General features: G+C 44.9%; 1 protein-coding gene across 1 annotated transcript in view; it reads right to left on the bottom strand.

The window, feature by feature from the left end:
- The window catches only part of ROBO4 (roundabout guidance receptor 4), a 69,213-nt gene that overhangs the window by 19,933 nt on the left and 36,309 nt on the right, over positions 1 to 12,971 (bottom strand). The window contains exon 16 of the mRNA XM_087706315.1: positions 5,577 to 5,715. Coding sequence (XP_087562441.1) covers positions 5,577 to 5,715 — 139 coding nt within the window. The remainder of the gene's footprint in view (positions 1 to 5,576; positions 5,716 to 12,971) is intronic.

Here is a 12,971-nt window from a genome sequence, read left to right as displayed (position 1 = left end):
TAGCAGTTTGAAAGCATGCAAATGCAAGTAGATAAATAGGTACCACTTTGATGGGATGGGAAACAGAGCTCTGGGACTGGCCACATGACTGCAGAAATTTCTTTAGACAGTACTGGCTCAATGGCCTCGAAATGGAGATGAGCACTGACCCCTAGAATTGACAGTGACTAGCGGAGTGAAATCCGCAGGGACCCCTTTCTCCTCCCCAGCAGATCAAGCTAGGTAGCAAGCCTCTGACAGTGAGCCCAGCCTACCATTCTCACCTCCTTGGCCCAATTACATATTTTTAGCAGATTTCCTGAACTGAAGACTTTTACAAGTCTGCCAGAAGCTGTGAGTGATTTCAGAACCGGAAGAATGCCCGTTTCCACGTCAGGAGCTGCACCATCACTTGCAAAGCTGTCCCTCAGCCTTTCTCTCTACCTCTCCCCCCCGCCCAAAGAGCAGGCAAAGTTAGCAACAGCCATTGTCCCTTGCGTGTCAGTACATTGTGCCTGTCACCTTACACAAACCTGAAACAAGCACCTTAAAAATAGCATTCCTGTGTGAACTTCAGTTCAGTGTCCGATAAAAACTTCCAGGTGTTGCTACTGTTATTCTCAAAGAACTAAAAATGTTACTTACTCGTTTATGTGTTTCATTTAAATCACACAGGAGTAGATCTCAGAAGGAATAGAATATAATAGAGTAGCAATAGCAATAGCAGTTAGACTTATATACCGCTTCATAGGGCTTTCAGCCCTCTCTAAGCGGTTTACAGAGTCAGCATATTGCCCCCAACAATCCGGGTCCTCATTTTGCCCACCTCGGAAGGATGGAAGGCTGAGTCAACCCTGAGCTGGTGAGATTTGAACAGCCGAACTGCAGAACTGCAGTCAGCTGAAGTAGCCTGCAGAGCTGCATTTAACCACTGTGCCACCTTGGCTCAGTAGAGTAGAGTAGAGTAGAGTAGAGTAGAGTAGAGTAGAGTAGAGTAGAGTAGAGTAGAGTAGAATAGAATAGAATAGAATAGAATAGTTGGAAGGGACCTTGGAGGTCTTCTAGTCCAACCCTCTGCTCAGGCAGGAAACCCCATACCATTTCAGACAAATGATTGTGCAATCTTTCTTAAAAACTTCCCGTGTTGGAGAATTCACAACCTTTTGGAGATGAGCTGTTCCATTGATTAATTGTTCTAACTGTCAGGAAATTTGTTCTTGGTTCTAAGTTAGTTCTCTCCTTGATTAGTTTTAAAGTCAGCCTCTTGCTAGCTCCCATAATAATGGGCAGAGATAGCGAAGATCATTCAAGCAGCACAGACGCTACCAGGCTGCTGTCATTATCTAGAAGTCATCCACTTGTTCTATCAAAACCAAACCAATATACCACTTAGTTGAGCCAGGCACGCTAGACAGCACAACACCCACTCAAATTTCAGCTACAGCTGCCAACTTACATTCCAAGGGACATCACACAGATATCCACTCAACAAGACAATTCTTAGAGGAAATTAAAATGTGTCTGCTTTGTCCTTAAGACATTTCTCTCTCTCTCTCTCTCTCTCTCTCTCTCTCCCTCTCTCCCTCTCCCTCTCCCTCTCCCTCTCCCTCTCCCTCTCCCTCCCTCCCTCCCTCCCTCCCTCCCTCCCTCCCTCCCTCTCTCTCTCTCTCTCTCTCTCTCTCTCTCTCTCTCCCGTCCCTGGATATTTGTTGCTTGTCTTGAGTTTAGCAACATTATATGGATGCTTCAATTGGATTTTACGTAATGGCTTAACTCATGCTTTATATTTTTACTTGGTACATCAGAAAGGGTTTATTCTAACCATAAGTGACTTAGAAAGATGTTTAAATCAATAAATAAAATTAAATAACTGCATTTCCTCTCTGCGAAAAAAATGCTGTAGTGCGAGAAAACCAGAGGAGATAGGGCAGAGTCACTAAGAGGCAGCAGTATGTTCCCTTCTAAAAATCCTCTAGACAGTTTTAGAGAGAGGAGCAATCAAAATGGGCTGTGATACGTCTGTTCATGTACCATTTCCGTATATTAGAAGTTTAGTTTTTAGTTTCTTGTATCCAACGCTACCCAAATTCCTAAGATTATGTCTTAGTGAGTAGAATTTTTTTTTAAAAAAGGCAATCCCATCATTCAATCTATTTTATAACAAAATAACAGAGTTAGAAGGGACTTTGGAGGTGGTGGAACCCTTCTAGCGTGACCCGACAAAAGTGCGAACGTCATAAGCGCACCAACAAAACCACGGCGCTAAAACCGCGATGTCAAAAGCGCGTCGACAACAGCGCGTCGACAACAGCGCGCCGACAACAGCGCGCCGACAGAAGCGTGATTTAAGTTAAGGTAAGGTTTAGGGTTAGGGTTAGGGTTAGGGTTAGGGTTAGGGTTAGGGTTAGGGTTAGGGTTAGGGTTAGGGTTAGGGTTAGGGTTAGGGTTAGGGTTAGGGTTAGGGTTAGGATTAGGTTACAGCGTGCTTCTGTCGGCGCACTGTTGTCGGCGTGCTTCAGGGCTCATTCGTCACTCATTTGTCGTGCGGTTTTGTCGGCGCCGTTTTGTCACCGCGGTTTAGTCAGGCGCATTTTTGTCGTTCACGCATTTGTGGTGGAACCGTCTTCTAGTCCATCCACCCTAATAATATCTGTTAGGGTAGAAAGTCATAGCCTCAGTTTGACAACATTCTGCCATTAGAAGTAGGCTAATAAAGGAATGGAGTTGATAGATTTCACTGTTGTCTTTGGGTTTGGGCCTGATAACTGTATTCTAAAGTTACGTTAACAAAATCTTGCAAGTCTGAAAATACAAATATTCTACTGTCTCCTTTACATACTGATAAACTAAGAAGAAAGGCCCCTTCTGAACTTCCCATTCCACCTGTTGCAGTTAAAAGTACAGTAGATGAAGCTTCCTATGAATTGAGCTAGACTCTTGGTAATTACATGACTATGTCTAAAAGATGAAAATATGTTATGTAAAGAGGTTCAGGATTCTGTCCATTTCTCCATCTGTTTATCAGCACACTAACTCTCAAGATTGATTAGAGTGGGTCCAAATCTATGGTAGGGGAAGAAAAATTGAGTTCGAGAATGGGGAGAAGGAAGGAGGAGAAGGAAGAGGAAGAAGAGGACGAGGAAGGAGGAGGAGAAGAAAAGAAGGAAGGAAGGAAGGAAGGAAGGAAAGAAAGAAAGAAAGAAAGAAAGAAAGAAAGAAAGAAAGAAAGAAAGGGCCATCACAGAATCTACATATGTAAGACAGATACCATGCCTTGTAAATAGAGAAGCAAGATGTAACATCATGTAGACTTATTCCGTTTAACCTATCTAATCCTAACCAGATGCATAGACATTGAGATTCATCCATGGGCTCAGAGTTTAGCTCCATGCTCAAGCAGCCTTTTTGGCAAGCAAATATGCTGTATCTTGCCTGCTGAACAAAAGAAGCAAGAGTTTTATATGAAATTTTTCTTATTTGAGTGTATCTGTAACCTTGGGGTCATCCGAAGTGGGTGGAAAGACCAATCTTTTCTTCTCCATGACCAGAAAGAGACATTTGGGACATGCTAAAGAAAGGAGAAGCCTCAGGAAATGTACTTCACCCACTCCTGTTACACAAACTCTTCTCTGCTCTCCTTTCCTACCAAATGAATTTTCAATAGAGCAGTCAATTATTGTGTAATTGCCCATAAATTTAAAATGACACCAAAATTATTTCCTGCAAGATCCAAGGACAACGTTTTTCTCTACGTAAATGTGGGATTCAAAGGGGCAGCAAAAAAAAAAAAAAAAAAGGATGGAGTCAGCTGATATTTCACTAATGGATTGATTTACTTGCCTGGAATGATAATTGCCCATTTACTTAAATAGCTGGGCACTTGTACAGAGGCCTGCCCCCCTTCAATGAGAAATGCTCCCTTCTAGCCAGGCAGGGAATCATCCTATGATTTGTAGCTTTTTAAGTGCAAAATAGGGAGACAGGATAGTTGGGATTCATTTCCCAGCCACATTTGTTCCTGCCATCCTGATGATCCATCATAAGGGTGCCTCTGAATAATATGCAAAGTATGTAGATTTGCCTACTTGGTGCCAGAGGAAGGAGCAGGCAATTTATACTACTATCTGGCACAACCAGAAGATGAGTCAGCGAAGGGTGAACTCTGAGTTTTCTGCAAGGTGGCTCTTTATCAAAAGTTAGAGGAGAAGCAGAAGAGACCCTATTCTGCAGGGGGTTGCAAGCCAACCACCATCTTGTTCGTTCTCACCTGAACTGTCTTCATTTAAAACAAGTGAAGTATTGGGTTATCAGTTGTTAGCTTAACTTTAACTGAGGGAAGTGTTTTTTTTTAAATGATGACTTCTGAGTGCTCTTTTAACAAAGTTATTAACAAAATAACAGAGTTGGAAGTCTTCCAACCCCCTTGCTCAGAGCTTGGTTCTTTGCATATAGATGTTTCATTACCAAACTAGGGAACATCATCAGGGCTAGTGAGTGTGGGGTTTGTGTTGTGGCCCGGCAGGTGCCGTTGGAGCTGCCGCCAGACTCCGACAGCGAGGGGTCTTATGAGTCGGGCCTGGAGGAAGTGGAGGACCCTGGACAGGGTGCCGACTCCGAGCAGGGCAAGGAGAGACTGGTTGGCCACCAGATAGCGCTGGAGCCTTGGATCAGAGGGAGTGATCAGGAAAACACTTGTGAGTTGTTTCGGGATGCACGCCGTCGAAGGGCTACTCGGAGGAAGGAACAACTGCGTAATCATAGGAGAGGATTACACTCAGTTGATGCTTATTAAGATCCTCTCCTGATTATAAAAGAGACTGCTTGTGCCACGCCCTTTTGCAGAAGTCAACGTTCACGTTAAGGACTAACCAGAAACAAACTTGGCAGGCTGGATTGCTGCCAGAGTTTGTGGGCATTGCTGCCAAGCTTTGTAGGACTTGCTGCCAGAGTGCTTATCTCTTTGTTTATGTGGCTTGCAGCCAATGAGAGTCTTGCCTGATTAAAAGAAACCTTTTTAGTTACATGGCTTTTGGCTTTTGTTCCTGGATGGAGAAGGGGGGGTCAGAACAGGTTTGTACGTACAGTAGCTTGCACTGCCCATGTTGGTGGGGATGTGGGTTTCTCCTTGATTAGCTCCTCCTCCTTACCAAGGAGAAAACCACGCCCTCAACAACACTGGCAGGGCAAGCCATTGTATATGCAAGAAACTAACTCCACATTCACTTGCACCGATGATGTTTCCTAGGCAGGTAATGAAACACCTGCAAGCAAACCACCAACTTCAGAGACCTCCAAAGATTCCATAATTTAATCCTGATCTACATACGTTCATTTCTATTGATATCTTAACTGAATTCAAGGTGTGTTTTTTTTTAATATTAATTTTGGTGCTTGGTTTAAAAATTCAATCAATAACATTTAGGATCCTGTCTCAGAGTATTTGTTTATTGCTGAGTTTCTACACTGCTTCAGTCTCAAATCATCCAGCATCTCAGAGGTTTACATCAACTTCATCTTGTGCACCAGGTAGAAGGAGGCTGCAGAAAGAGGCTCTGAGATTAAGATAAACAACCAAAATATTCAATATCCCATCTTACTCTTGCTTGGCGCTGGAATCTTGGAGAGCTTGAAAACCGGGTGGGATAGGAGGAGGCGGTGGCAGTGAAGGGCCATTTTGTGAACTGCACAGTGAGAACTTGGACGAGCTGTAAGTTTTTAGCACCTTTTTGGCTCTCCCTAAGAAGGAACATAAAGAGGGGAGAAAAGATCAACGAATGTCAACTTTCCCACCATCTGCACTTTATCCATATTGGACAACTGGCTCAAGCAATTAGCCAAACCAAATCCTTCCACTTTAGTCCCTTTAAATTATTACTATTACATTTATGTATAATAGCAATAGCAATAGCAGTGGACTTATATACCGCTTCATAGGCCTTTCAGGCCTCTCTAAGCGGTTTACAGAGAGTCAGCATATTGCCCCCAACAATCTGGGTCCTCATTTTACCCACCTCGGAAGGATGGAAGGCTGAGTCAACCCTGAGCCGGTGAGATTTGAACCGCTGACCTGCTGATCTAGCAGTAGCCTGCAGTGCTGCTTTTAACCACTGCGCCACCTTGGCTCTTTTAATGCACCTTACCAAAATGATCGAAATCATTGAGCAGTGCACAATGGCTTAAAAGAGTTTTTTGGGGAAAAGTAACAATACAGGACCAAATACAATAATAACAACATTGTTTGGGGAAATGTACAAACAAACAAACACACACACAAACACACACAATCATTGGATAAGCACATGAATTGGGTTCCACCACAAAACCGCGATGCCCTTATCCTTGGATGGGCAGCCACCGGCGCCGGCGCCTCCCCCGGAGGAAGAGGCAGGGTGGGCGGCGGCTGAGGCTCTCCCGGGGCCGGCGAAGTGGGCTTGCCCGGCGGCGGCGGCCACCCGTCCAAGGAGATGTTGTTGAGGAAGAAGAGGGCAGCCTGCCTCCGCCGGGCAAGCCCGCTTCGCCGGCCCCGGGAGAGCCTCAGCCGCTGCTGCTGCTGCGTCCTCCGCCGGCGGCGGCCCCACTCGGGCCCCTCGCAGGCTTCCTGCTGCCCCCCACGGCTGTGCTGGACCCTTCCCGCGGGCTGCTGCTGCTGGGCAGCCCGCTTTGCCCCGTGCCCGCTGCCGCTCTCAGCTGGAGGAGGAGGGCTACCTTTGGAGGCAAAGAACAAAGCATGTAGAACGCCCTTCTGTCGCCGCGCTGTTGTCGCAGCGGTGATGACGTGCGGTGATGACATCGTGGCTTTAGCGACGCGATTTAATCTCCGCTATTTTGCATAGCGCGGTTTTGTCGTGCCACGCATGAGTTGGTTTGCTTCCTTCCCATCTCCAGCAAACAAGAGATGAGTCAACTTGTAGAAAATTGCAAACATGTTTCCCCTGAAAGTCTCATTAAATAGCTACCCAAAGCCCCTCTGGGTGGCTAGATCCAATCCAGATTAGGATACACTTTATGAGTCCATCAGAAAGAAAGAAGAGGAGAGATCCAAATAAACGGCAACTGAGTCTTGGACAAAATGATAGGCAAATCTTTTCCTGCAGCGATGGGGGGAAGATTAAAGTCATGACACTTTTACAGCGTTTCTCACAAGCTGGTTTCTACAATTAGGTGTCTTCTGTAGATCACAGTTCTAGTGAGGTTGCCCATGGAGGCTCAAGAAATGGATCCTGTCACATAGTACAGGCTATAACTTATTGTCCTTGTTTGCTTGTTTGCTAAGGCAAATACAGTACTTTCCTTGATTTTTTTTAAGCCAGAAGACTCTCCCTTCAGACCATTATGTGTATTATGTGTTCAGCTCTGGACTTCAGCAAGTAACTGGTGCCAATCCAGTTTTAAACCGAAGGAAACATAAGGAAAGCACGTGAGTCGTGCCTTGAGAAGATTTTCTTTGCTTCTGACATTTAGGCTGAAATCACACATGCATTTTTAAACTGCTTTAATTAGCACTCCTACACGTCAATTAAGGTGTGTTGCCACCATTTCTGTTATCCCTGTTTTAGAAGGCACCGAGAGGAGATATTCCCTTGGCTACTCTACACCAGATGCTGACCACAGATGCTTCATTACCTGCCCAGCCCACGTGCAACACCCTGGTGCCGTCCCCTGAGTAATTTCTCAAATTGGTGTTAATTGTTGCTGTCTTCTCTGCCTATCTTTCTATTGGTCTCTTAAACAGACAAGGTCGTGGGAAAGCCATGCCAGTTTTGCTGGAGAAGAAAGAAGCAGATTGATGATAGAAGTCTGCACCAATGACAATGTCGGACCATGTTCTCCATTGGGGAGTTTGGAGCATACTTTAGAACCTTTTGGATCTCAAGGACCACTCAATTCATAATTTTAAACCCCTCAGACCACTAATATGATCTGCCTAATGACTGGCTCGGTGGGGCATGGCTAGGTGGCCCTGTGATTGGGTGGGCGTGGCCAACTCAATGTCACTCATGTTGAGGGGCACCTCGCCAGCCTCTACTCATCCCTCCTCTCCTAACCACTCCTCGCCTGCCCACCTGGAGTCCTTAGGGCTCCAACAGGAAACAGTTGTTGGAGCTAGCCAGCCACCATGAGAAAGACTTGGCAAAACAGCTGGGTCGGTTCAAATTGGATCTGACTGAGAAGGAGACTCAGCAGAAGCCCATCACTGAGGACTATGAGCATAGATTTTCCAAGCAGAGGGAAGACCTGCAGGAGTGTAAGGCCAGGTACCTGGAAGCTCAGCAGGTTGAGATGGTCAGCCAGTTCCAGGCCATGATACAGTCCCACTGGAACAAGCTCCTCCGGCTCTTCTCCATCAGTGGGACTTCCCTCCAGCCTTCGCCCAAAGCCCTGCACTAGGAGGCTGAAGTAGACCCCAAGACGGAATTTCTGCTCCCCTCCAACTCATAGAAAAAGACCCCGGAGGGGAAGACTCTCTGCAGCAACACAAACATTCATTGTACGTATCGGGCCCGGGGGGGCGTAGTTTGAGGACCTCTGATTTAGTGCAATATAAAAAATGTGAATAATTTTTCTGCAGACCACCAACATTTTCTCGCAGACCACGAGTGGTCCTTGGACCACCAGTTGGTGACCGCTGCTTTAGAAATTGGAGGCCATCTAGGCTCAGCACTTGTTCACACAGTTAGCTGTCCTCCCAAAATTCAGACTGGAGCTTTCCCAGTAGTTCCTAAAGAAGCAGACTGAATTTGAGATGTTTCTTGGGTTCTCTGGCAGTGATTTGCCCCAGGTTATAAATTCAAAAAGAAAAAACAGCAGTAACGTCAACAATACAACCTGAACAAGTGGAATCATAAAGAGCAGAATTAAACAGATCAAAGTGAAAGAGAAATTGACTCGTGGAGGACTCCATAAACTAAACACAATAGGGAGGTTGAAATGATTTTGGAAACTGATTGTCCGCAACTATTATGGCAACATATGCTCTTGAGATGGAGATGGGCAGTTTCTAGATTTAATAAATAAATAAATAAATAAATAAACAAACAAACAAACAAACAAACAAACAAACAAACAAACATGTTCTCCTGATGAAAGAAATGTCCTTCTGGGTTTGGCTCCAAGTGGGGAAAAAGACACTGGAGACATGGAGGCTGCTTGGAAAGATGGTTTATTGGTGGACAGGACCACATGGCTTGAGCCCTGAACAGAAAAGGGGATCACATGCTTCAATGTTGGTGGAGAAGAAGAGAAGGAAGGGACTGAGATGCTGAGTCCCTGGTTTTATGCCCTCTCTGGCCTTTGATCTTGAGCTTGTGTTCTGATTGGTTGTCAGACTCCCATGGGTCCATGCAGGGGCAACTCTCTAGGCTGCGTTTTGAATCCAGGTTTGGTTGAGTTCTCAGATGCCATGTGGCGAGTTGGGTAAAGGGCCAATATTATCATGCCTTAATCCCTTCCCCCTGGAGCTGAAGGGGAGAGTTAATGGCCCATTGACAAAGTAGGGATGGGCAGGAAGCTACAGGGAGCTATTCTGTCTTTTAAAACATGTTTCTTCCTTTTCACATCCAGAGAAATATTCTGCCTTTTCAATATTTCCTAGGATATTTCATTTTTCCGGGAGAGGGCTGGGTGATAACTTCCTACACTCCCTTTGAAAAATGTAAGGGATTTCAAGTGATGAAAGACATAGCAGATAGGCTGCTAGCAAGAGCAAGATATGCAAGATATGGGATCCTGTATGCCACAATAAAAGATTTCCACAACTTTATCAGTTCTTCCAAAGCATTATTCAATCCAGTATTAATCTTTGAAGTTAAACGACTCGATGGCCAAGTATCTAAGAGATTGCCTTTCTTATTATGAACCTGACTGGCCAATTAGATATGCAAAGGCCCTCCTGGTCACCGGCTAATTTGTATTATCTGCGGAAGATAATGCAGAAGAAGGTCTTCTCCAGTGGCCTTTCCAAACTATGGATTCTATCCTTTTGTCCTCTTGAGTGTTTCTTTCCCAAGAAAAAACAGTCGTCTATACCAGTGTTTCTCAACCTTGACGACTTTAAGTTCTGTGGACTTCAACTCCCAGAATCCCCCAGCCAGCACAGCTGGCTGGGGAATTCTGGGAGTTGAAGTCCACAGGACTTAAAGTCGCCAAGGTTGAGAAACACTGGTCTATACCTTCTAAGGAAATACATTTGTGAATACAAGCCTGAGACATTTTCTTAGCTTGCTTATCAGCAGAAGGAAATAAAATTTAATATACGCTAAATGACGTGTGTGAAGCCACATGGCTTCATGCTTTCAGGAATGCAGCTAGTATTAAAGTAGTGATTTGGTTCATTCTGCTGCTTCTGGCTGAGATTTTGATTTGGCACCTGATTACTCAAAGAAGCCATTTCCTCTCTTGCTGGCTGCCCTTGGAACTCATCAACAGAGACCTTTTTAATCTGCTCATTGCATTAGTGAGCCCGTAAAAGTGTAGCTCCCCTTTTTGTAATGGCCTCGTGGGTGCCTCTAGGGAAGGTTCACCAGCTTTGTTTTAACTTTTCAACACAATTTTGGAGCTTCTATAATTCTTCTTGATTTAGGAATCTCTCATTTGATCACATAATTATCCTGATTGACTCTTTGGATCTTACCCTTAAATGCATCTGAAACATCATTTGGATTTATCACTATCTTCTTCATGGATGGATGGATGAATGGACAAACAGGTATATTCCCTTTCCAGTCTGTGGCTGAAAGAGAGGGACTAGCCCAAAGTCACCCAGTTGGCTTCCCTGCCTAAGGTGGGATGAGAACTGGGACTCTCCATTCCCACTCCAGTATCTTAACCATTACACCACACTGCCTGCAATCTGATGTAGTAAATTTCAAGGAAAGCTTTATTGCTTGATTGTCCTGGAAATATAAATCAGCTTTTCATCAGGGCATTTGTGTGCTCTAAGACAGTGGTCTCCAACCTTGGCAACTTTAAGACTTGTGGACTTCAACTCCCAGAGTTCCTCAGCCAGCAAAGCTGGCTGAGGAACTCTGGGAGTTGAAGTCCACAGGTCTTAAAGTTGCTAAGGTTGGAGACCACTGCTCTAAGAGCACACATAATACAAACCAGCATCACAATCAGTGGTGGGATTAAAAAATTTTTACTACCAGTTCTGTGGGCGTGGTTTGGTGGGCGTGATGTGGCTTGGTGGGCGTGGCTTGGTGGACATGGCAGGGGAAGGATACTGCAAAATCCCCATTCCCTCCCCACCCCACTAATCTGCTTTCCAGCTCCGTTCTCCTGTGCAGGGCAACAGAAGAAGACCCAGCCGATCAGCTGGGACTCGGGAGACAGTAAATAGATCAGAGGTGGGGCCAGTCAGAGGTGGTGTTTGCCGGTTCTCTGAACTACTCAAAATTTCTGCTACTGATTCACTAGAACTGGTCAGAACCAGCTGAACACCACCTCTGATCACAACCATTGGTAAAGCTCTTTTGTGAGTCACACCATTAAATCCTTTCTCCCAGAAGGTCCAATTTGGCCAGATTGACTATTCATTGCAGACACTACTTCATGAATAACCAAGAAGGATCTATGGACACAGGGAAAGGTGTGTTGGAGGACTTGTACATAGATTACAAGGAAAATCCTCATCTGTAGTAATGCTGGTGCCTCATTAAGCATTTGAAAGGGCTTCCAAGTGGCCTCTTGGTTGGGGAGTCAGCTTGTCGGCTCAAGACTCATCTGGCAGTGAGAATCCCATAATAAAGCAATGGCAGCAAAGCACAGAAGTACACAAGGCGTTGCATATATTTAGCACCAGAGCAGGCTAGATAAACACACTGTTCAAATAGTATCTAATAGTCTTACCTTCACTTTTAGAGCTCTTTAAAGATGAACTATTGAGAATTGGGAAAGTATTTAAACAACAGAGTTCAACAAATATTAAAGAGGGGGAGACCTTGGTTTTTTTTTGCAAGCATACAAGATTTGCATTTAGAGCCATTCAACAATTCCATGGAATTTTTCTTTCCTGGTCTTTTTCTTTTGCTGTAGGTAGAAAAGGAAATCAATCCTTCCTTCCTTCCTTCCTTCCTTCCTTCCTTCCTTCCTTCCTTCATTCATTCATTCATTCATTCATTCATTCATTCATTCCCTCCCATCTGGAGAACTGATTCTCGTGGATGGCCTCCAAAACATTGGCACTTATTTAACGCACTTCTACAGGGATATACCGGTAGGTAGATATCATGTACAATTAACTACCTATTGTTCTTCATTCACCTTTGCTTTCTATATTTTCATTGAATGAGCATCGTTCTTGGGGACTTTTTCCAATCAGATAGCAGAAGGCAGCAAGAGAGGCAATGGATCAGAGGTGGGTTCCTACCAGTTCACACCTATTCAGTAGAACCGGTTCGTCAAATCTACCGAACCGGTTAGAAGAGGTTCCAATAGTGGACCCGGAAAGCAGGCCACACCTACAGAAGAGGTTCCAAAATTTTTTGAAACCCACCACTGGCAAGGATCTTGTAACTTGACAGCTTTAAGACTTGCATACTTCAATGCCAGAGTTTCTGAATAGCTACTTGGACCGACCTAAGTACTAATTCATAATTTCATATCCGGTCACATGGGCGGCAAGCCACTCCCATCTGGTCACATGGGCGACAAGCCACTCCCACAAAGGATGCCACACCCACAGAATAGGTTCCAACAATTTTTGAAACCCACCACTGCAATGGATGGATGGATGGATGGATGGATGGATGGATGGATGGATGGATGGATGGATGGATGGATAGATGGATGGATGGATGGAAGGAAGGAAGGAAGGAGGGCGGGAGGGAGGGAGGGAGGGAGGGAGGAAGGAAGGAATGAAGGAAGGAAGGAAGGAAGGAAGAGTTCTTGATCATCTTGCAACAATAAAAGTAGCACAAAAACAATCTGAGAATGAGGTAAAAGAATAGAGGCTGCTTTCATATTCTCTCACATATGCTGTCAAAGACTCAGAGGAA

This window comes from Thamnophis sirtalis, unplaced genomic scaffold (assembly GCF_051295495.1).
Source record: "Thamnophis sirtalis isolate CommonGarterSnake01/CBP01778 unplaced genomic scaffold, rThaSir2_p1.2 scaffold_2, whole genome shotgun sequence".
In the NCBI taxonomy this organism is placed as follows: Eukaryota; Metazoa; Chordata; class Lepidosauria; order Squamata; family Natricidae; genus Thamnophis; species Thamnophis sirtalis.
The sequence above is the reverse complement of the archived record's forward strand: the minus strand, read 5'-3'. Positions and strand labels throughout refer to the sequence as shown.